This window comes from Priapulus caudatus, unplaced genomic scaffold, assembly GCF_000485595.1.
Source record: "Priapulus caudatus unplaced genomic scaffold, Priapulus_caudatus-5.0.1 Scaffold22, whole genome shotgun sequence".
Taxonomy (NCBI): domain Eukaryota; kingdom Metazoa; phylum Priapulida; class Priapulimorpha; order Priapulimorphida; family Priapulidae; genus Priapulus; species Priapulus caudatus.
The window spans coordinates 810,533-832,932 of record NW_014577083.1 but is presented as its reverse complement, the minus strand read 5'-3'; the positions used below and the strand labels follow the sequence as shown (position 1 = coordinate 832,932).

The 22,400-nt window shown below is 42.0% G+C and overlaps 1 protein-coding gene and 1 long non-coding RNA gene across 3 annotated transcripts in view; one reads left to right on the top strand and one right to left on the bottom strand.

Annotated features, from left to right (window-relative positions):
- Positions 1 to 12,412: 12,412 nt before the first annotated feature.
- LOC106813106 (regulator of nonsense transcripts 3A-like) lies at positions 12,413 to 20,929 on the bottom strand. 2 transcript variants are annotated; one of them, XM_014817164.1, is made up of 10 exons: positions 20,675 to 20,929; positions 18,281 to 18,387; positions 16,782 to 16,888; positions 16,385 to 16,483; positions 16,041 to 16,148; positions 15,442 to 15,503; positions 14,565 to 14,771; positions 14,008 to 14,175; positions 13,024 to 13,719; positions 12,413 to 12,829 (listed from the first exon to the last, which is right to left on the bottom strand). In XM_014817164.1, the coding sequence occupies exons 1-10, from the start codon at positions 20,927 to 20,929 to the stop codon at positions 12,704 to 12,706; spliced, it is 1,935 nt and encodes a 644-aa protein (XP_014672650.1). In that variant the 3' UTR covers positions 12,413 to 12,703. The 2 variants fall into 2 exon arrangements, with proteins under 2 accessions (XP_014672650.1, XP_014672658.1); XM_014817172.1 differs by having other exon boundaries at positions 20,684 to 20,929.
- Positions 20,894 to 22,400, top strand: part of LOC106813122 — a 6,788-nt gene continuing 5,281 nt past the window's right edge. The window contains exon 1 of the long non-coding RNA XR_001394427.1: positions 20,894 to 21,079. This is a non-coding gene — a long non-coding RNA (uncharacterized LOC106813122). The remainder of the gene's footprint in view (positions 21,080 to 22,400) is intronic.

Sequence of the window (22,400 nt, the reverse complement as noted above, 5' to 3'; positions counted from 1 at the left end):
CCGGGTGGACTAGAGCATTCCGTATTATGTTATTCAACTAGCCAGCAACGGACTTCCGCCGTGTCAATTAGTGTGGAGCGAAAATCAACATAACGGCAGGGCTATTATTCGAGTGGGTGACGGAATACGGGTGAGTATGACTTGGTATATAGTTTATTTATTTATTTTGCTGATAATTAATATCTACCACGCACAGTAATGTATATAGCCGGGGTAAAAACTGTGTGATCGCGCTTTGCCTACTATAACTAAACAGGCTAATTTAGGTGTTCTCGCTGAAGCGTTGTGTGAGTGCGGAAGGGGAGGAGACAACACTAGGTCTGTATCATCTATTATTTATTATAGTATTAATACTTTATAGTATACAATGGATAATCACTATATAGCTTGATAATTATAGCTATTACAGTCATCCAATATTAAGATATAGGTTGGAATATGTTCTGGCCCCGACCCCATCACATATGCGGTAATAAAGCTCGCCTCTAATTGAAACAAGTGCACTCACCATGACCTTAATTAAGCTCTCAGACATTGTGTCGGTATTGAATCCGCCTCTCTTCTGCTCAAAGGACATCTGTTGGTGATGTATGTCAGAGTGCGGCGCCAACAGCACTGGCTAGAATTAATGCCACGAATCCTTTGAATAACTTGCGGCTTGTGGGAAGAGAACATACGTCTTCAACCTAAAACTACAAACACCACGCCTATACACATCTCCATCACTAACTAGCTTGTCGGCCTCACTTTGCTTTATGACACTAAATTACTGTCCCAGCTGCTGTTGAATGAAATATACGGAGTCCCCAATCGATGCTATATAGAGCTCCACCTCGGAGCCATATGTTGCAGCGCTGATGTACAACTGTGTGTGTGTGTGTGTGTGTGTGTGTGTGTGTGTGGGGGGGGGGGGGGGGGGGTGGGGTGGGGTGGGTGGTGGTGGGGGGAGTACAGTCATTGCCATCTTGCATCCATTGGCGTCTTCCTCTTGCTATGGCACAGTGGGATCAAATGTACTGATTTTCCTTGTCCCGGATGTAATATGTAATGTAAATATTCCGCAATAGATGCGATCAGTCTGCCGGATGACCGCCAAATATAACAATCAATGTAACAATCAATGGTGTAATCGATCACGAACTGAGGAACTGTTCACGTACTATTTGTTTAACAAACTATGCATCCATGTAACTGTTTTTCACAAACAAACAAACAGGCGTTACGTGTTACATATTTAGTTATTATACGTTACAGTTTAAATCTATTTAATGTCAATCTTATGTAAATTCTTCATTCTTCACCTAGGGGACTGATACTTCTGTCTCCGGGGGCTATGGTCGCGTTATAGACGATTTCACGACAAACAAGTACTCTCTACTTATTGAATAGTAAATTACGTATAATAATAATTTATGACATCGTATAATTTCAACACAATAGTATTTCTTTGGCACATACTGGGCATGCGAAAACGGATTCCTTTATATTATGGTCTAAAGGATTTCGGGAAAAAACTGGGCGTTTAAAATCTAACACCGGGATAGAAATTTTTCACGGTAGGCCTACACTCGCGTAAGTATACTGTACTAAGTGCTAAGTACTACGTAATGTACGTGAACGTTTTTACTTTAAATGTAAATCGAGAAAACCTGTGCGTATTACGATGATTAAAATGGGAGATTGGAATATGCATTTTAATTTGGTAGCGTGTTGTCAGGGATTCAGATGGCACATTCGTATATATTACGCTACTTGTGTTCAAAATAACTATGAACAACGGTCATGACTCGTACAACTAACTATCCAAGGCTCTCATTATATTCTGGATTGAAGCTTCACACGCCTATACGCACAATTGATGTGTCCCTTGCCATGGCAACACACGTTAAATACAATTAACGCAGGCGCACAAGCGCGTGAACGTTGTTTTGGCTTTGTTTACTTGTATTTACCTTCGCAACACATCGATCCTCGCACGGTATCATGGGAAAAGGTACATAATCGATACATTTAATCAATACCTAGTTTGCAGCCATGTTTGCCGAGTGACACATGACATGCGGAAGAACACGTGCCGACATTCGGCATTATAGCACGTGGAGCGTTAAACGTGACCCATATATACGTGCAATACCTCGCTCAAGGTAGCGAAATGTTTGTTATGCACGCAACCGTGCTCTAGGTAGCGGTCGATTTATACATCCATGCAATACTACTCGCGGTAGCAAGGTATTTAACGCGCAATAGCTCTAGCTAGAGGTAGCGAGGTAGTATACACGCAATGCTGCTATAGTTATATGTAACTAGATATTGTACACCCAATAGGATTAGAGGTAGCCAAGCATTATGCACACAATACTGCAATTATACATAGCTATTATTCATGCAATACTTATATACGCTAGTTAGATGTAGCGAGATATTGTACACGCAATATAGTACTAGGGAAGTAAGACACTATATACTCGAAATAGTCACAGAGATAGCACGATATTATGCGCATAGGCAGGAGGTACCATTTCCTCGTTTGAGTTTACAGAAAACCAACTCTGTAGTAAAATATCATGGTACTAACAACATGTGTCAATTCTCATTGGTAGTTCAAAGATATGTGGAACTGCATGAACGTTGTCTCCCACACAACGCGGTGTCATCTAACCACGCATGTCTTCTTATACGACGTACAACTGAACTGACCCGAAGCTGGAGAGAAGTTTACGTCATGCATTGAAATTCATAACGTAGGATTTAAGGAGGCACGCTGCGTCACCAATACTACGTTACCTACTAGCTCCCACATTAAATCTGCAAATTCTCGTTGGGCTGCACAAACGTGCACACACGCGCACGCACGTGCACACACGCACCGACGCCGCATCACCAGCAAACGATACACAATGCATCCATCTGCAGCACACGCACGAGCATGACAGGCACGCTGGATAACCGCACGCAATCACGAGGCGACACGCATGCCATTGAACGCCACACACGCACAGCGCGCGCACCACACACCACACAGCATAAAAGACACACGCTACGACACGATCGTCGCAACCACTCACACACACACACACACACACACACAACACACACACGCACCACGCAACGCACGCACGCACGCACCAATCGCACACACCAACCCACAGACACAGTGACATAATGTAATTCTCTTATACAGCGCTATTATACAATTTCAAATATGCAGACGCACGAATGTCGTCCCCGATGTATAGCGCCTCACTGCATTCTATCTGCGGACACACACAAGGACTTGAATGTAACGTACGTGTGAATGGTGTGTGTGAAAACCGCCCGTAACAAAATACTATCTGAGTCAGCGATAGTCATGGTGATGGATGCTAACCGTGACTGTCCGCAATACTCGCTCCCTCGCTGGCGGGATTACTAAGGCGGGGCGGGGGGGTACCGCGTAATACGCTGTCCACTGACGTACTGACTGCATGCAGACAGCTGGCGAGTCTTGATAATAAGATCACAAGCGTGACTCGGACATATATAATATGTCTTCTCCCGATTTCCGCGCATAATATCTTGCGGATTAATCATGAACTAAATGTAGTGATAAAATAAATAATAATATAACAGAAAATAATAATAATAGTACATCTCGTAATATTCAAGTCTTGAGTTGCCATCTCTCTCCGTCTCTCTACTCTCTCTCTCTCTCTACTTTGCTCGTGCTCTACTCTCTCTGCTCTCTCTCTTCTCTTCTCTTCTCTCTTCCTCTCTCTCTCTCTCTCTCTCTCTCTCTCTCTCTCGTCTCTTCTCTCTCTCTCTCTCTCTTTCTCTCACTCTTCACTTCTCGCTCGCTCTCTCATCCTTACTACACTCTCTCGCTTTCTGCGCGCCTCGCTCACTCGCTCGCTGCATCGTTCAATCTATCGCTCTTTCCGCTCTCTTTGTTGCTCTTTTACGTCACGCAGCATAGGATTACAGCACGAGCACAAAGCACACTCCCCGCTACAACAACGCACAGTAGATTTTCGTTAGCTAGCATTTCGTTTCTAATTTCCGGTGTTACTCATCCAGGTAAGCACTCCTAGTAGGCAAGTGCTTTGTAATTTACATATGCACGTACTATTAGCATAAACATGCAATTGTTTGGGCACGCGCCGGAAAGCCCGCACCGTGAAATCAACGCGTCTGTGTTTCGGAAGCATTGTACACGCAGGATCCGGGAAATTCGTGACACATCAGCCCGGAGCACGGTCGTATTCTGGCGCACCAGATTACTTCCCGTTAGTGTGTCATCTAAAACTTGCGGAAGGTGTACAGCATAGCATTAAAACTAACGGCGTATCACACGTGCATTCGAAATACTTTTAGAAAGAACTTGCTATTAAGTCAGAGGCAATCATGACGTCATTACTTCCAGTGCGCTATCAACCTGTGATTGTCACGACCATACCTAATGATGTGAATAACGCGTGATTACGCGACACTGCGTAATGTATTTGCCATGGTACCTCTACGGAATCATCCTCGCGATTATGTTATAAAAAGATTTCGGCGTACGAATAGTAATGATGGCTTGCCGTTTTTCCAAGAATCTTACATCGAAATGGCGGACGTGTGCGTGTCGTTGCGTTGCGTGGTGTGTGTTGTTGAGGTGTAGCGGGCGCGCGCCGATTGACCTCATTCGGTGCTTGCTAGGACATGCTAAATAATCTTAGTGCGGTATATTGCAGATGAAGATAAATGCTGTCTGTATCTCACCGTAGATGTGTCATCCGCGCCTAAGCTTGTCAATGAATATCTGCCTGCAGATGAGTAGCTGGAACTATAAAAACATTGAAAGTGCCGCATTGTCGATTGGGTAGTTAGGGTTATGAGTAGGAAATATATATACAATATAGTATTAAGCAGCGAGGAAAGGACGTAAGATAGGGAGAGAAATAGAGAGGAAGAGCGCAGGATAGAGAAATAGGATGAGGAGAAAGAGAGAGAGAGAGAGAGAGGAGCGAGGGCCGCGAGAACACAGGAGAGTAAGGCGAGCACAGTGCGAAAATGATAGAGGAGAAGCGAGAAGGAGAGAAGACATGGCAGGAAAGCGATGACAGATCAGAAGACAGGAGCTGACAGAACAGACAGAAGAAAACGAGAGAGAGAATGAGAAGACAGACAGAGAGAGAGAGAGAGAAAGAGAGCGAGAGAGAGAGGGAGAGAGAGAGAGAGAGCGAAAGAAGGAGAAAGACAGACAGAGAGAGATAGAGAAAAAAAGAGAAAGATCGAAAGAAGGAGAAAGACAGACAAGACAGACAGACAGAGAGAGCGAGAGAGAGACGGAGAGACAGGGAGAGAGAAGAGAGAGAGAGAGAGAGAGAGAGAGAGAGAAGAAGAGAGAGCGAAAGAAGAGAAAAAGACAGAACAAGAGGAGAGAGAGAGAAGAGAGAGAAAAAAAAGAGAAAGGCGAAAGAATGAGAAAGAACAGACAGACAGACAGGGAGAGCGAGAGAGAGAGAGAGAGACGAAGAGAGTGAGGAGAGTGAGAGAGAAGAGAGAGAGAGAGAGAGAGAGAGAGAGCAGAGTGAGAGAGAGAGAGAGAGAAGAGCAGAGTAGAGAGACGGAGAGAGAGAGATGAGAGAGAGCAGATAGGACGGACGTGGAGTTTGAAAGAGTAGAGAGAGAGAGAGGAAGAGAGAAAGAGGGAGAAGGAGAGAGAGAGAGAGAGAGAGAGAGAGGAGAGAGAGGAGCGGGAGAGAAGGGGGATGGTGGATAGAGCGGTAGAACAGATTATAACAATGAAGGAACCTGACAGCGGTGATATTATTGTAGAACGAAAATAAAACGGGCCATACTTAAGAATATTGATTTCACTTGAGATGCTACAGCATACTACACAAGCCAGCTGTGATGACGTGCACGTAATCTTATCGAATCTCTTCAGCTTCGTTTCTCGAATTCAGTGTATCCAACTGTAACTAACGGGCTAGCTGCAAAGGCAATGCTACGACCAATAATCAATAAATAATAATAATAATTATTAAAACCTATAATAAAACTGGCTAGATTCTGGATTGAATCTTGTATGTCTCCCAGATTAGACCGGAACCCAGGAACCACGCCGGCTAATGCCGGGTCGCATTTGAAATAATAATAATAACATACTAAATAATTAGTGATTATTATTAATGATAAATAATATTATTGTCAGTGCATAAAATGAACAATTAATTTATATACACCGCATCATCGTCGCATCATACATGGTTTCTCAACCGCGTGGAAGGCATGTGCGACAGATTCACGGCTTGTGATTTAACGTCGGCCGGTATGTCCATAACGAACATCGGTTCCTCCACAGTGGCGGTCAACGCGGGCGGCAGCACACAAAGATGACCACACTGGACAGCAACACAAGCAACAGCAGCAGACTACGCATCATGTTATGTTGCACCACGGATGTGCGAACATAGAGAGAGACTGGAGTAAATACGCGTAGATGCGTTGGGTCTCAGACGTTATAGCAACAACGTGGCCGTACGCTCTATCTGGTCGTCCTTAGACTATCGGGCACGCGAGAATAACTATACTATAAACAACCTGATTCATCAACGCATCGCGACTTAGAATGTATTCTTATTTCACACGATGAACGACGTGTAGTTGACCGTAAGGAAACGTGCGGAGCGAGTGAAGCAGCGACTAGCTGCTAGGTTTGAATAGGCATCTGTGGCACAACATATACGGACTATCTAGGGCGGACTTCAGGGCTCGTCGCAGCATCGCACTAGAGAGCTTATCATTGTTGAGATCGAAGAGCGAGAGGGTACTCCATCAAGCGTCGCTCGTTTTAGACTCTAGTACAGCCGGTCCGATGTAGCCTGCTCAGAGTGCTACTGGATCACGCGCGAGACGCGGCAAAGGACGTGGCGAGAGAAGGTTGTCATATACGTGTGTATAAAATTGGACGCACTGAGCGGCTCAAAGCTGCTGCATCCTCTCTACGACGCTCGATCGCGACTAAATATAGTTCAGCTGAATAGCAATCACGAGCGAAACGCTGTGCTGGATGTGTTGTAATGGAGCAAAATTGTAGCGAGATATTTGCAAATAGGTTTTCGAAAGCAAACAAAACGGTGCTATACATTTGCCTAGCAGAATCCGATATCCATTTTAACTGAAGGTCGTAAATATTCTTGGAAGTGTTTAAAAAAAAATGGCCATTGGTTATGTCAGCGTGTTAGTACATAGCAGGGGCACAGACATTCTCATTCGCGTCGTGTTATAGCTAACATAGTTAGATTATATCAGTTATGCATTTACTCGCGGCAAAACGAGGCAACAACAAGACTAGGGTTTAGTTCTTATCCGCACTTTAACCACGGTATATTCTAACAGTGCGCTCCGTCATAAGACTAGACTGTAAGAGGCATAACTAACACTATATATTGATGCCTCTTGATATACGAGAATAAGTATATAGTTTGATATTCTATATGATGTCATCATATTAACTGTTAGTATCTTGTAACGCCATTAGGAAACACACAGAAATCTTCACTAACGAGTAAACTTCTCAAATGAGAGAAATTCAACATTCTTACTCCGAAACTCGACAATATCGCAGACCTCTATGGATGTACAAGTACGTACACTACTTGATGCTACTCGTTATTTGAGATGAGAGCACGATCGATGCATCTAATACCCCGTCCACAAACATCCGCACGCGGACCATCGCTGACCATACGCGACGCTGAAATGTAACAAGCGTCGCCCGGCAAACGTGAACACACGGCGAGAAAATCCGCAACAAATTAACACACTCTTGAAAAAAAACCGTCGCTCTCAACAGGGACTGTTACGAACATACCAACTGCGCTTTTCACGGGCGCAACCCGCACGGACCATGCTCCGCGCTAACTGGAGCGATCGTATGGAGATCTATGGGCTGTGGCACGGCGAATATCTACATTAGAGGCAGAGGGTCTCCAGAGCGTACTCTCACCAACGAGAAGCGCATAACAGGGGTTCTTACCCAACGCGTCTTCTACGTTATGGCGACGCACGGCGACATTATCGGCGTTATCTAGCCAACGTGTCTCTGCACGGCGAACTAATATAGCCTTGGTCAGATTTTCGGAAATTTAAACTGTAAGTTGTTGTGCGTTTGCTGAAGTAAATACACGATGCGAGAGCAACAAGCTACCCTAGAGGCGGGCCGAGGGGCGCGGTGCCCGAGACACGATCGGTCACTGAAAGAGCATCCAGGGCAGAATCGTGATGAGGACATGATACCATGGAATTCGCCGTTGAAGAATGTTACCCATTTTGGCAGCGTGACTTATTGCTCACGCGTGTAAGTCGGCGTGGTACTTAACGTGTTATGTGAGCATGTTAGACGAACTGGTATCACGGACCATTAACGGCGACGCCACCCGAAAAGAATTGCTTTCGATATAAACTGCGACCGATTCAAGACAGTAGATCGCCCCGAACTGCGTTTGTTAGAACATGCTCAATAACCAACGAGCCGTGACTCGGCGTCCTTGACGACATGGGGCGCCACAGAGTACTAATCATATTAGATGCGCAACCAGTATATGAGTAGATCCAACGGAAATGTCTGGCTTTCCAAACCACACGCCTTAACCTGCTCACATGAACCTTATGGCGAACTCGATTGGCGTGCGCTCAAAGGGCCCATTTTTACGCGGTCGCGTAAAGCAAGGCAAAGTTAAGGAATACGCAACAATCAGCCGCGACCTGCCCGGTGTGAGGGGTATATACATATTAACCATCTCAATAAAGTGGGTAACGGGGCATCAGAGTGCCTCGATTTACTGCATATAAGTAATAACTCTTCCTGATCCCTCGCCCATACTCCAACCATTCTACTTGATAACTCTCAAGGTTTAGAAAAATTTACTCGAATTATTCATTTCAACTTTATTGATGCCTAACAACTATTGCCAGCCGTGTCCATCTTATTTCCATATAACGTATATTGAATTGTTCAGAGCGTTTTGCTTGCCCGCGTCCTGCGTGTGAAGTAAGACTCTGACGTCATTATGAAGTCAGAGACATAATACAACGTACGATATTAACTAAGCGAGTAGCATTCACGTCAACCTATCGCTCTAGTACGATAGCCGCGAATCATTGGCGCCTGCAGGGCTATGAACACTTGTCGCTGGGAATACAATACTGCAACTGTCCCCTACCTTGTCCCGACAGAAAAATGATTCGCTGAAAAACGCAAATTATACTTTGGGTTTTTTACACTATCTATCTAAGGGACATCGTCACTATCTTTTTGAGAGAGACACTATAATAACGACCTAACTTTACACCATGTATTTATGCCTTTTAATCCACAAAGTAAGCACTACTGGAAATCCCGTTTGAAATTCTGACGCGTGCGAACGCGTGAACGATCACGATTGTGCAAACCGGAATTAACCCAGTAGTTTCTTACTTTGTGGATAAAAGATGAATAGCATGTGTAACAGTATATGTGCTAAGGGGAATGTGTTTCAAGACAAGATGGTAGATGTCCACGTCGATAAGATAGATGTAAGACATACCAACAATTTTGGCGTTTTGATCCTTTTCGGTGGGACCAGGTGGGAAGGTTGCAGTGTATTGTCCAGCCGACAAATGTCTATAGCCTGCCGCAGTCATAGTACGGCTTTACATCAGGGTAAGATAATATAGATATATATCCTGATAGTATGTGATTTAGTCCCTCCTGATTACATTATTCAATGTCATATGTCACACTCCCTGCATAACCCTGAACAATCAAGTATCCACGAGCCCCGCAACACACTTACTTGTAGTGGGAATTGTTGACATATTACTCTTGTACGGTCATGATGAGAGCGGAGTTCGCGATGCGTGAAGCGGATCTTTCTCAAGCGATGGTAACCTCGCGGTCAGTAATCTTCTTCAGAGGTTTCATCAGTCATGGAAAGTTTACCAATTGTGCTGATCAAGTTACTCAATGATATGTGCCAGTAAATCTAACAATAGATACTAGTCACACTACGTTTACGCCTTGCAACCAGGCGGTCACTCATTGTAACATAGAAACTCTGAGTTTCTCTGTTTCGAGTTCTGAATATGTAGCCGATGTATATACAAGATATTTCTCTGGCGACTTACAAATTCGATTGAATTAATTTTAATGTTAATGGAGTTAACATCTGGTAATAGAAGGTCGCGTCAGGGATGTTATTTGAGCTGCAAGTAATTTATAGTTATGCTCCTTTATCGCCTAGAATTATTAAATCTACACACGAATTAATTTAAGCAAGCTTTTTCCATTTCATCGTAAATAGAGAATTAAAAAAAACCCTGACCACTATTTGGTCGACTAGCTGATTAAAAAACATATGACAAAAAAAATTGTGTTCACTCTTTACTGTAGTTGAGAAATACAAAATAGATTTTACATAAAAAATTCAAAAATTGGTGTAACATTAGGTTGCTGGGAATTTCATAGAAATTTTTGCTTGAGCATCGAGATATATACCATACCTCGTATAAATAAACAAAGTGATAAATTATTTTATTCATTCGCACAATAAACGTTTAAAATCCTTCACCTGCGCAATACCGCGGCAAAAGGTGGGGTATCTTAAGTTCATGCAAACTATTGAATGCAACGTGTTTATGTCCATCATTCAGATATACATGTAATAAACACGCGCACGAACGGCTAGCAGCAGCGACCGAACGCACGCAAACGCCAGCTGTGGCTGATCCACCGGGCTCGATTCTCTTCATCGACGCAGCACTGGCACGCAGCGATATATTATAATATAATATATATATATACTAATAATAATATAACGAGAGAAATGAAGAGACGAGAGACGAGAAGAGAAACGAGAAGAGAGAGAGGCGGAGAAGAGAGAGAGAGATAGACCGAGAGGGAGAGGGGTGAGAAGGCGAGAGAGAGAGGGAAGAAAGCGAGTGTGTGTGCGCCATGCGCTGTGTGCGGAAGTGTCATAAACTGTACGCTGTGCCAGTAGGACAGACAGACTTACAGTACTAAAGTAGTAATAATAGACTAAAGTGAAACTCAAAGAGTGTATTCGCTTGCGAGCGTGTAACATGTATGATTGTATCACAGCTGCTAGCGCTGCTGCTCTGACGGTACGTCACGAACAGCAGGTTATAAACGGCCAATCTAACTGCTATGCAATTACCACTCTATCGGGAAGCCCACGCTCAACGTCATATAAATTCAGGCTTGAACGGCATCCACACAGGACTAAACAGGCGCGCTGGTCTGAAAATGAAAATCGCGGCACAAATGCGTGTAAACTGTAACGTGGAATCAAAGCTGGCTACGCTGCTAGTGGCTAACCAACACCGACAGGGCGCGCGCGGTAAAATACTGCCAAGCTATAAGTAGCAGGACTGGGGCTACCAAACGAAACACTAACAATTTCAAACACGCAAAATCGGAAACAGAGCGTGTACTCAACTGACCCCGCGCACCTTGCAATCCGTTGCGAAGGAAGGTAACTAACAAACTTCAGATATAATATACCGGGTTAAAGTCGTAAAGACTAGTTTTATCCAAATATATTGATGAATTTGCCCAAGAGAAGATAGAATGCAAACCGCAACGCGATGGATGCGACAGCGATACATGCGACGCCGCAGTTTTGCAAACTCAGATTCGTAGGGGACCAAACTAACGGCGCACAGAACATAAGCTCTCTACTCAAGCACTTGTTATCACCAGTAATTACAATAGCTAAATCGACAAAGATACACATGTAAATATAATAATTATATCGCGTAACGATACAAGTATACACATGTAACAGATTAAATGACGTGTCATATAGATAACAGTTGTACAACGAAATACTGGTTTATAGCACCTGTAACGATACCCTTATAAACTCGTCCACACTATACATACAGTAGTAGTACGTGTGTGTAAATGAGTGGGAGACTGTGTAACAATACTGACTATGACGACTTACAGACATACACAGATAAACCGGTACTAAAGCGGTTATGAACATCTGTATAAAGTTGACAGGTTATTACGAAAGGTAATCCGATTACAGATACAGCAGTTTAAACACATAACAGATAATAAAACTTGTAAAGGATACGGCGGTACTGATACAGATCATCTTAACAGGATACATCGAACAGTATACATTGTACTATACATTGAAACAGATACATTTGTTATAGATCATCTTGAACAGATACATCGTTACAGATCATTGTAACAATACTATATGTAACAGAATACATCTTGTAAACATATACATCTGTAAAGATACTTGAACTTTGAAGATACAGATACAGAAACTGTGAATCCTAACAAGATATTATGATTACTGTATTTGAGAATAATATTTTAATATATTAACGCCTGCACGAATATAAAAAACCATACAATGATAAAGTTCCACCTGTATGTGCCTATATAGCTTTAACACAAGAAGTAAACCTGCTTCCTGCCTGAATTGTACAAAGAACGAGGTATACTCCAAAGAATATTAATATTTGATTACACAAGCCATCTGTAATCCAAGATTGACGAGGGAATAGCATGAAATAAATAGCACCATGACTTATCTGATCAGTAAACTGTTATTTCATTGCGAGAAGAGTAACATAGAATACATAGTCGCATTCTACACATTCTAATCCCTTCCTCAAACTGCGTTGGAACATTTTGGCAAGTCTTGTTCAGCTACTTTGTGGCTGGCTCCTCCTCGTTGCTTCTGCTGCTACTGCGACTGCTGTTGGCACTTGCCTCCGCCGTGCCCGCTACCCTTGACCTTTGTCCCGGGGTGTAGCGTGGCATATCAGGCCTGTCCTGTACACAGCAGAGAAAATTACTGGTCAAAAGCAATCCCAATTAATTGTCATGCGTTTTTAGCCACATTATGCTCACATAAAGGACGAGGACAGGTGGGCACTAGTACGTGAAAGTCGTTGTTATACCAAATACATTCTTCAGCAAATCAGACTTTGCGCTTGAAATCACTCGTAACGAGAACTGCGGCTTACCTTGTTTCTGATTCTTCGTTTGTCGCGTTCGCTGACTTCCGCCGCCCTCTTAGGTCTATCCGTGGATTGTGTTTCGCCCGAGCCACCATCCCTTTGTGTTGTATCAGCTGCATCCGTTGTCTTCGCTGCAGATTTCAGTCGCCGATCACTGACCTTCGTGTCATCCGCTGTCTGTTTGCTACCCACTGACGAATCACTCGTACGATTGTCTCCTGTCTTACTTCTTGCTTTCTCGCCTTTTGTATTGGCATCAATGACAGAATCTTCCGAGTAATGTTTGCTGGGAGGGGAATGCATTCTAGAGCTTCCAACCTTTGCTGCAGTGCTTCTTTTCTCATCCGGGTCCCTTCCATCTCTGTCACGGTCTCTAGTATTTTCACTTTCGCTTCTAGCTTTTTCGCTCTCTCTTGGCTTATCTTTGGCTAGATTTCTGTCTTTTGTCCTATCTTTGTATTTCTCTCGGTCCTTGGTGGAGTCATCGCGCCCTGTCATTCTGGTCCTATCCTTGTCTTTGTTTCTGTAGCTGTAGCTGTCCCTGTCTCTGTCCCTGTCTCTATCCCGATCCTGGTTTCTGTCCCTGGGGTTATCCCTGTCTCGCATTCTCTCACTGAATCTATCCTCACGCTTGTATTTACTACGATCCTCATTGCGATCTCTCATCCTAGAAGAAGTTTCCTTTCTCTCGGAATATCGGTCCTAATGGGAGATAACGCAATAACTGCGTAGTGAGTGTCACAATTTTACATTATTGAAAAGGGATATTTTACCATCGACATTATCGAAATCAGTGTCGAAAATTTTAATGAAGATATGTACTGATGTTAATAGTGAGTCACGATGGGACACTATACTTCAATACGATTAGAGGTTGCCGCTGTGGTGATGTTATTTTTTGCTCTCATAGCATGGTTATTCGATTCACTTAATTCACGTTCAGGACCAAGTAGTACAGAAACCACGATCATTGCCTGCACATCGTCATACCTTGCCAATTTTAGACTCGCTGTCGCTTCGACCATCCCTACTAGCATTGCTGTCTTTCCTCGCCCGTCTGTCATCATCACTGGGTCTTGGTCGCACCTTCTTGTCACTTCCTCTATCCTTGGCAGTGTCCCTCTCCGGATAATCTCCTCGTGTAGTATTCCGTAGCAGCTATAATAGTATATTCAGAAAGTCATATTCAGAAGTATATTCGGAAGTATATTCAGAAACTAAAGTGCATCATAAGATTACAGTATGCGTGACTTCCCGTATAAGAGAATAACTACGCACAGCTCATTGCATAAATGCATATCAAAATAAATATACATGTATACTTTATAACTCACTGAAGATGACACTGCTTAGAAAGAAATTGTGCAAGAACATTTTCAATTACTCTTGCTAATTGCCATGTGCATTGTGAATAAATATCTAACCTAGCAGTTTCTATGAACCTGAAAGAATTTTAATCAAATATGACACCCCACTAAATAGTATATAGAAAATAATCTATCTTAGTTGAATCAGTGAAAAGCAAGAAATCCCATGACTTTTCACACCTTTACTTGTACTTGCTGCTCTCTGTCTTTAGTTTGCTCTTCATCTGCTGCCTTCTCCTTAACACGTTCTTTCCTCTTCTCCTTTTCTTTCTCCCGCTGACGTTCACGCTCCTTCTCTATGCGCTTACGTCTGCGTTCTTCCTCACGCTGTCTGCGTCGCTCTATCTCTCGTCTGCGACGCTCTTCCCTTCTCTCCTCTCGGACTTTCTAAAACAATGCGGTCAGTTCCAATTATAGAACGGTGCTAGTATAAAGTATAGTGGCATTTCTTTAGACTCTGCAACATATACAATTAAAATTGGTTCCTAAATCAAGAAACTATTAGCCATCTTCTAGAACGTAATATTCCTCGCCAGCATTGCAACTCTGTATAGTAAATTTTTCAAGGCTATTTTAAGGTGCCACATTGTCACGTTTCACATAAAGTGTGTTTGTATTCTAACACAGCACCTGAAAATTAACATAAAACAATCAGCTCTCTCTATCTGAGCAAGACAAGAACCTTTGCATTTTACAAACTTCAACGTAAATCTCTACGTAAATTAGATTGTGAAAATGACTCGATGATGAGTCGGATTATGTGGTGGGCACTGTTGGCCAGGCATTGCATTATAACACATTATAAAGACCATAAACATAGAAAGTAATATAATTTTGAGATAAATCGAGCATATTTAGTGAAGAGACTGTTTTAAGATCTAATTGGCTGATAAAATGAACTCTGATGACATTATTCCAACATGGCTAACATTTAGTAAACTCGTCATATTATCACATATGCGTATATTATTATGAGAGCATGAGCATATATCTACAGACAATATATATATAGAATATATAATACAGTTTACAAATATGTTCATGATGAGATGTGTACCTGCTTTTCCAATTTCTTCTGCTTTATGTACTCAATCAATGGTGTTGTGACCCTGCATCCATCTACAAACAAACCACAGATGTACATACGTAACCAGTAACTTATTATGGACAAACTGTGACTGCATAATTGTAATATGTATGGCCATTTACTTCTGATATATGCACAGCACCAGTGGCATGCATTTCTACAGGCAAGGTTTGAGAAGATTAAAGCAAACAATATCTCTGTAGTTTGTAGCTAATGATTATTAGAGCAGTATGACTACAGTATTAATTGTCATTATTCGATTGAAGGAAACTCCACAGTGAACAACTATGCAATCTATATATGGAATAGTATAGTGCACTGTGGATATTCCTAGGATATTCTTGTTCCAATTGAGTCAATAGATTACAAGAAAAACCATATTTAAAGGAGTTTCCAACAGCACATATTAAAATAAGAGACATTTTCTGCTAAATTATTACAAACAGAATGACGCAACACAGTGAGGTGATTAAAATATGCATTCATCTTAGATCGACAATGAACTAGCTTGGCTAGCTCCCCACTCACACCCATCCGCTGTGATATCACACACCCATCTAATAGTTTACCTCTGCTTTTATCCCGTTTCTCCATCTCTTCTAGGTACTGCTCTACCGTCCGTACTGTCACTTCTGGTGGGTTCAGCAGTTCATCCAGAAATTTCTTATAATCAGCATCTATAATAAAACAGTAGTAAACATCCATGATCAAATTGGCTGTGTTGGTGAACAACGTGAACAAAATATTATTTATCAAGCTGCCTTTTATCAGTGCAATTACTTTAACGATATGCATTCAGCTTATCTAGACAGATTCAGCAAGTTATACAAAGATAATAGGGTGCACAACCTAAACTATTTTGGTGAAACTGAGGTATTCATTAGATTACTACTGCCCTATGTCTCATCCCTACCATCTTCAATTGTTCCAATCTTTGTGTCTTTCTTCTTAACTTTATTCTTTGGAATTTTTTGAAATAGAGCAAACTCCACAACTGCCGGATACTCATTTCCTGAAAAACCGAGCATGCTTATTTATGTTTTCGATTTCTAATCCCTGATCTAACACCTAAAACCATAGCAGCACTGGGGCTTGAGATGTGTTAGGATCGTGTATATCTTTGTAGTGTAAAATTGCTATTGAGTGCTAGGCATTTAAATTCAGTAATCCTGTAATGCAATTAAAACCAGTAGTCTTACCCATGTGCAGTAAACATTCACAATGCATAATTTCACCAGTAAATCAAATGTATATGGTGACTGTATCTCATCACTTTACATTACACAGAGCTACTAGCAAGAAACACGTACCCTTTGAGTCAACGAATATGTAGTTATCAAACTTCTCTTTAAATACGATGACATCATCTGCATGGACAAAGTTGATGTATCCTCGGGAGAATGCATAGTGGCAAAGACTGAAACAATATCAAAGTATATGCACTCCATGATACCCATACAACGCTTATCAATATTTGCTAACCAGCCATTGCTAACATTGCTATATAAGTAAGAAGTTCAAACAATCTTATCTTGACATGATACACAAGAAATAGGTGACAGAGAAACCCCAATCTAGCATTATTTTCGATATGAATTAGTTCGATATTAAACATATCTTCACTACATCTATTCTAGAAACGCATTTTGTATTCACTTCTCCTAATAGGTGTCAGGTTTGATGTAATTGCATGTTTTTCTCTTCTTGATCCATGAAAACCTGTGTTTCTAGTCTAGTTTGTACCGAATTCTATAATTTTTAACCATTTCACAATGATAACCATGTGTAGCATAATGTTATAGCTGAGCTCTGGTTCACCACAATATGTGTCACAGCCAGCCACACCTAATTTGAAGGATAAGTGAGTTTCCCTCACTCTAATGGAACTATTATTGCTTCAAATGATGTTAAAATGCCAGTTTTAGCTGAAATAGCTTCAGGTAAATAAGATAATGCTAAAAAATGTTTTTAATGTAATTTTTGGAAATATGCACATACATAGATATCAAGAGTACATAATAGGAGAAGAGTATGACACCGTTTTAACAGCGTTTTGCATAGTTTTTAACTTGTAAATATTCTATCAATATGTGAATAAATATATTCAAACTTTACCTTATTTTCATCTATGAGTTTCCCTTGATCATAATATTTTATGACACCACCAATTTACCTGAAAATCGTATGTGTTCTTCCAAAAAGTTTTTTTAATACGACACGGTTTCAAACAGTTTCCACGAATGGCAGCATGTGTTAGGCGAAAGTTTAGTATGGGATTAGTGTTCTATTGTCTCTATCTTGTATCTTGATTACAACCTGGTGCTGCCGCCGCATATCAACTTTGGTCGAACTTTCGCCAAACACATGCTGCCATTCATGGAAACTGTTTGAAACCGTGTCGTATTCAAAGACCTTTTTTGAAGAACACATACGATTTTCAGGTAAATTGGTGGTGTCATATGATTAAGGGAGAATCATAGACGAAAATAAGGTAAAGTTTGAATATATTTATTCACATATTGATAGAATATTTACAAGTTGAAAACTATGCAAAACGCTGTTAAAACGGTGTCATACTCTTCTCCTATTATGTACTCTTGATAGATATACTTCAGATATACATAATAACTAAATTTATTTCTGATAAAAATACCATTATATTTTATTGTGCATTAAAAAATGGTATTACCAAATACCAACTTGCATCAATGAATTATTTGTCAGGTTAGAACCATCAACGTACAAATAAATTTATACAAACATTGATGAATGGTTTTCAAGGAAACATACATGCATCCGAAGCACCCACCTTAAGTCACCTTTAACAAAATATATGTAGTCATTTTCTGGTAAAGGAGAGATTTGTTCAAGGAATTCCTCTCCAGTCATTGTTGGTGGGAGTCTTCGTATCACAACCTAAAACAACAATAAAACTCACTAGCAAACCTCATAGCTCGTGCAGAAATTCAGACTTACAGTGTCAAGGAACTCTTAAAGCCGCAATATGCGCATCCAAACGCTAATTTCTCCAGTACTAGACTAGCAAATACTTCGTGTCATGCATAATCACACTACCTTATGACAATATACTTCGTGTCATGCATAATCACACTACCTTATGACAAAATAAACTCTAGTTCCTCCCATTTCACTGCGCGTTTGCTTAAAACCCACAAGAAAGAGGTGCAAAATCTGGCAATCTGGCGCCAACGCAGAATTTTTGCCAAACAATTTAGCCCCGAATCGGTTAGTTGACGTCACATGTTGCTACGGGTTGCACCCGCTGTACGGTTGCTTGGCAGAGCAACGCAAACGTGTCAACAACATCGGAGAATTTGAACAACATTGGAGGTATTTTCAAATACCTTTTATAAGACAACGTGCAGTGAAATGGGAGAAACTAGAGTTTATTTTGTCATAAGGTAGTATGATTATGCATGACACGAAGTATTTGCTAGTCTAGTACTGGAGAAATTAGTGTTTGGATGCGCATATTGCGGCTTTAAGAATTATAAAATTAGGACTTCTATCATTTCATCAGATAGGCCAGTCGTTTAGTTACAAATGTTACAATTTGACTAATTATATAACAAAGATAATTGACAGTTGACAAATGGTCTGCCCACTAGCACTGCAATTTGAGGAATCTTTCGTCCATAGATGGGCATATTGCTGTGCCAATAACACACGCAAAGGGAAACAATACTGTGGGTTTAGTGCATGTTTTTAGTTAAAGCTGCTTTCCCCTATAATCCAGCAACGCATCTCATCAAGGGCAAATGGCATCTTCATGCAACCGCATCAACAAACAAAGGTTCAATAGTTGTATATATATATCTGAATAATGCAGCCACATTCGTTGTGACAATTCCCTTGAAATCGGTGACAAAACTTTATCTTGCAGATCGAGGTTCTAGATTGGTAAAGCAACTCTATTACATAATACAAATTACTTTTAACAAAGTGTAGGGAAGAGTCTTAAGAGAATCAAGGGGTGTAATCATGTAACTGCATTCTTGTCAACAACACAAAGTCAACAAATGTTTTTTATCGTTTCACTTTGTTGAAAGCAACGATGTATGTACGAGTGTAATTATAACTTATAAGACATGTTAGCCTTACTGTAGATACTTGCTGTTACGTAAGCAATACCAGCAAGTATTGTCATGTTTTTTTTGTAAATTTATTTGTCTAGACGGACATGTGGCCCGGTTATTGCGCGCAGCGTACAGCTCGCGGCGAAGCCGCGCCCCAACAGCGAATACGCCGCCCCCTTTTTGTCCACTTAGACAGATACCTTAGACAGGGGTCTGAAAACGAACTCCGCGAAAACTGGGCGCAATCCAACCGACATTTCACGATGGACGGCTTGAGGCTATCTCCAAACGGCCCCTAAACTTTTTGGGGGGTGGCGCGTCTCATGGCTAAGACGTAGTGGCTCCTACAAGAAACCCCAAGAAATGCTGTCAATCAGCGATGACGCGCTCGCTCATTGGCCGCTACGCGATGACATGCGCTACTGCCGAGTATAGCGTTATGTCTATCACAGAGCTTTTAACGAAGTGTCGTACGGCGCTCCACGTGGGGGGGCGCGGTCTAGATGCTATCTCCAAAAGCGGCGCCGCCACGCTGTGTACATGCCACGTTTCGACCAACCTCCTGACCCCGCGCTGCCCGTGGCGACGGCACGTCGTGCGAGCACCTGCGCTGGCGTGGCTGGCGTGGCAAACCACAGCAGCACCAAATACTGGGCCCTGCTAGCTGCTGCAGCGCGGCTCTGGAGCAGCAAAGCAGCAGCAGCAGGAAATGCCCTCCCCCCCCAAGGCCGCCGTAGTCAAGCCGGTGTACGTCTGACGAAAACTGCGCGATGTTACGCTTCCCGCTATACGGATTCGCGCGCCCGCCCTCCTTCGGTGCGCGAATTCGTATAGCGGGCAGCGCGAGATGCTACATACAACACCCTGTGGTCGCGTGCACCCAGTCCCGCGGAAGTGCGCGGCTTAACCGCTCTCGGCGGCCGGGGAATAACGCATCTTTTGCGCAACGCCATCTTGTACGCGGTCTCTCTGGATGTTTCACGGACACTAAATTCTAATCTATTGACCAGCAGTGTTTCACGAGGTATACATCAACAGCCATGACTGTTGTTGTTGCAATGCCAATGCCGAAATACCAATGCAAATTGCAATGGCAATGGTAGTACCCGGCTTGCCTTTGTGGGTTGCATGTCTTTGTCTTTCCGCTCCCATTTGGTATTTTGCTTGTCATCTTTGTTGTTATCAGATGTATTTTTTGATAACTGACCTTGATCCTGCGTCATCTTCCGAAACAAATTAAACACAAACTGTGAAAAAGTTCCGATTAAATCGCGGATAACTACGCAGCGCCATCTATAAAAGTGAACAGTCTTATATTTCTGATTGAGGAGGTCATTTGTTAGGTGGCCTGTGCTGTTCATCCCCACAGTCTTCCTGCAGTAACATCGGCAGATTTAGTTTCTGCTAACACCATGTGGTATGAAATCTTGCCTAGTTTTGGTATAATGGTTGGCGTTTTAGCCGTGCCAAATTGTGCTAGCTGGGTCGTCAACAAACTCTTTATTGGAAAGGTAAGTGATGTCGCGTCTCAGACTAGTCTAAGTAAGTCCACAGGCACTTGAAGCCACAGGCACTTGGAACGTCTCAATAAAAAAAATTAATGGTAAATAAACACGAAATGTACCAAAGTCTTAATGTTACTCTACTATATTTCGCATATAATCACTTGTTAAATGCCGGTCAAATGCTCATCTGCAACACACAAGTACACCGCACGCCCGCCCTTTGCTGCGTTACAGTGCGTACACAAACAACATGAATAAGAGAGCAGGTAGGAAAGCGTGATCGCAAAATTCGCTCGACGCTCGCTTCAGCCTTCATTTCACACGATCACAGAACGAAAACACATCCAACAGCTCCCATCTTGGTATCTATGTGTGGTGTTGTCAATCGGTTGTAATTTCGTAATCGATCATCGGTTGGACCCAAGTAACGCTGAGAGGGTCTATGTCCCCCGGGGTACTGCCGGAAGGTACCCTGGTACTATCTAATATGCCGGACCGTACCTCGCCTACTCCACTAACGGGTCTAGGGAGTCGCCTATGCCTACTCCCTAACCCTAACCCTATCCATAACCCTAGACAGAATAATTCTGTCCCATATCACCTTTTTTATATTTTGGTGTTGGTTATTGGGACGGAATGGGGCTCATTGAAATTTCGTGAGATCGCATGCAAAATGCATGCAGCTGCGAATGCGGCCCATACGCCACTATTGGCGCGAAAAAAACCCTACCGTTCCCTTCTACATGACTTTACCTTGCTACAGATATGTGTATACATTCACTTCAATCGTTATTCACTTCTTAAAAGATTGTTTTTCAGAAACCCGCTTCATTCCACTTTCGTAAATAACATTCGCCATTTACAAACAATCAGACCAATCAGAGCGAGTCTATCAGCCCTCCTGCAGCGCCACAGATACAAGCGAGAACCAGGCTATTGTAACACTCGCTCTGATTGATCTGAATGTTTGAAAATGGTGAATGTTATTTACGAAAGTGGAATGAAGCGGGTTTCTGAAAAACAATCTTTTAAGAAGTGAATAATGATTAGTGATGGGAATCGGCTGGAATTTCATAATCGATTATCGGTTTCCCTTAACCGATCGATAATCGATTATAATCGGATAATCGGTTAATAATAGCATAGATTTAATTTAATCTTACTTTGTATATACAATTATACATAGCATTCAATATTATCATGTTTTATGATCATGTATTAACTCTGTGAAGGTGTATGTATATCAATGTCTGTTCCTATACAGTATTTAATCAATTTAAAAAGAAATGGTTTAAATGCCTTTATTAAAACATTAAAAAATTTAAAC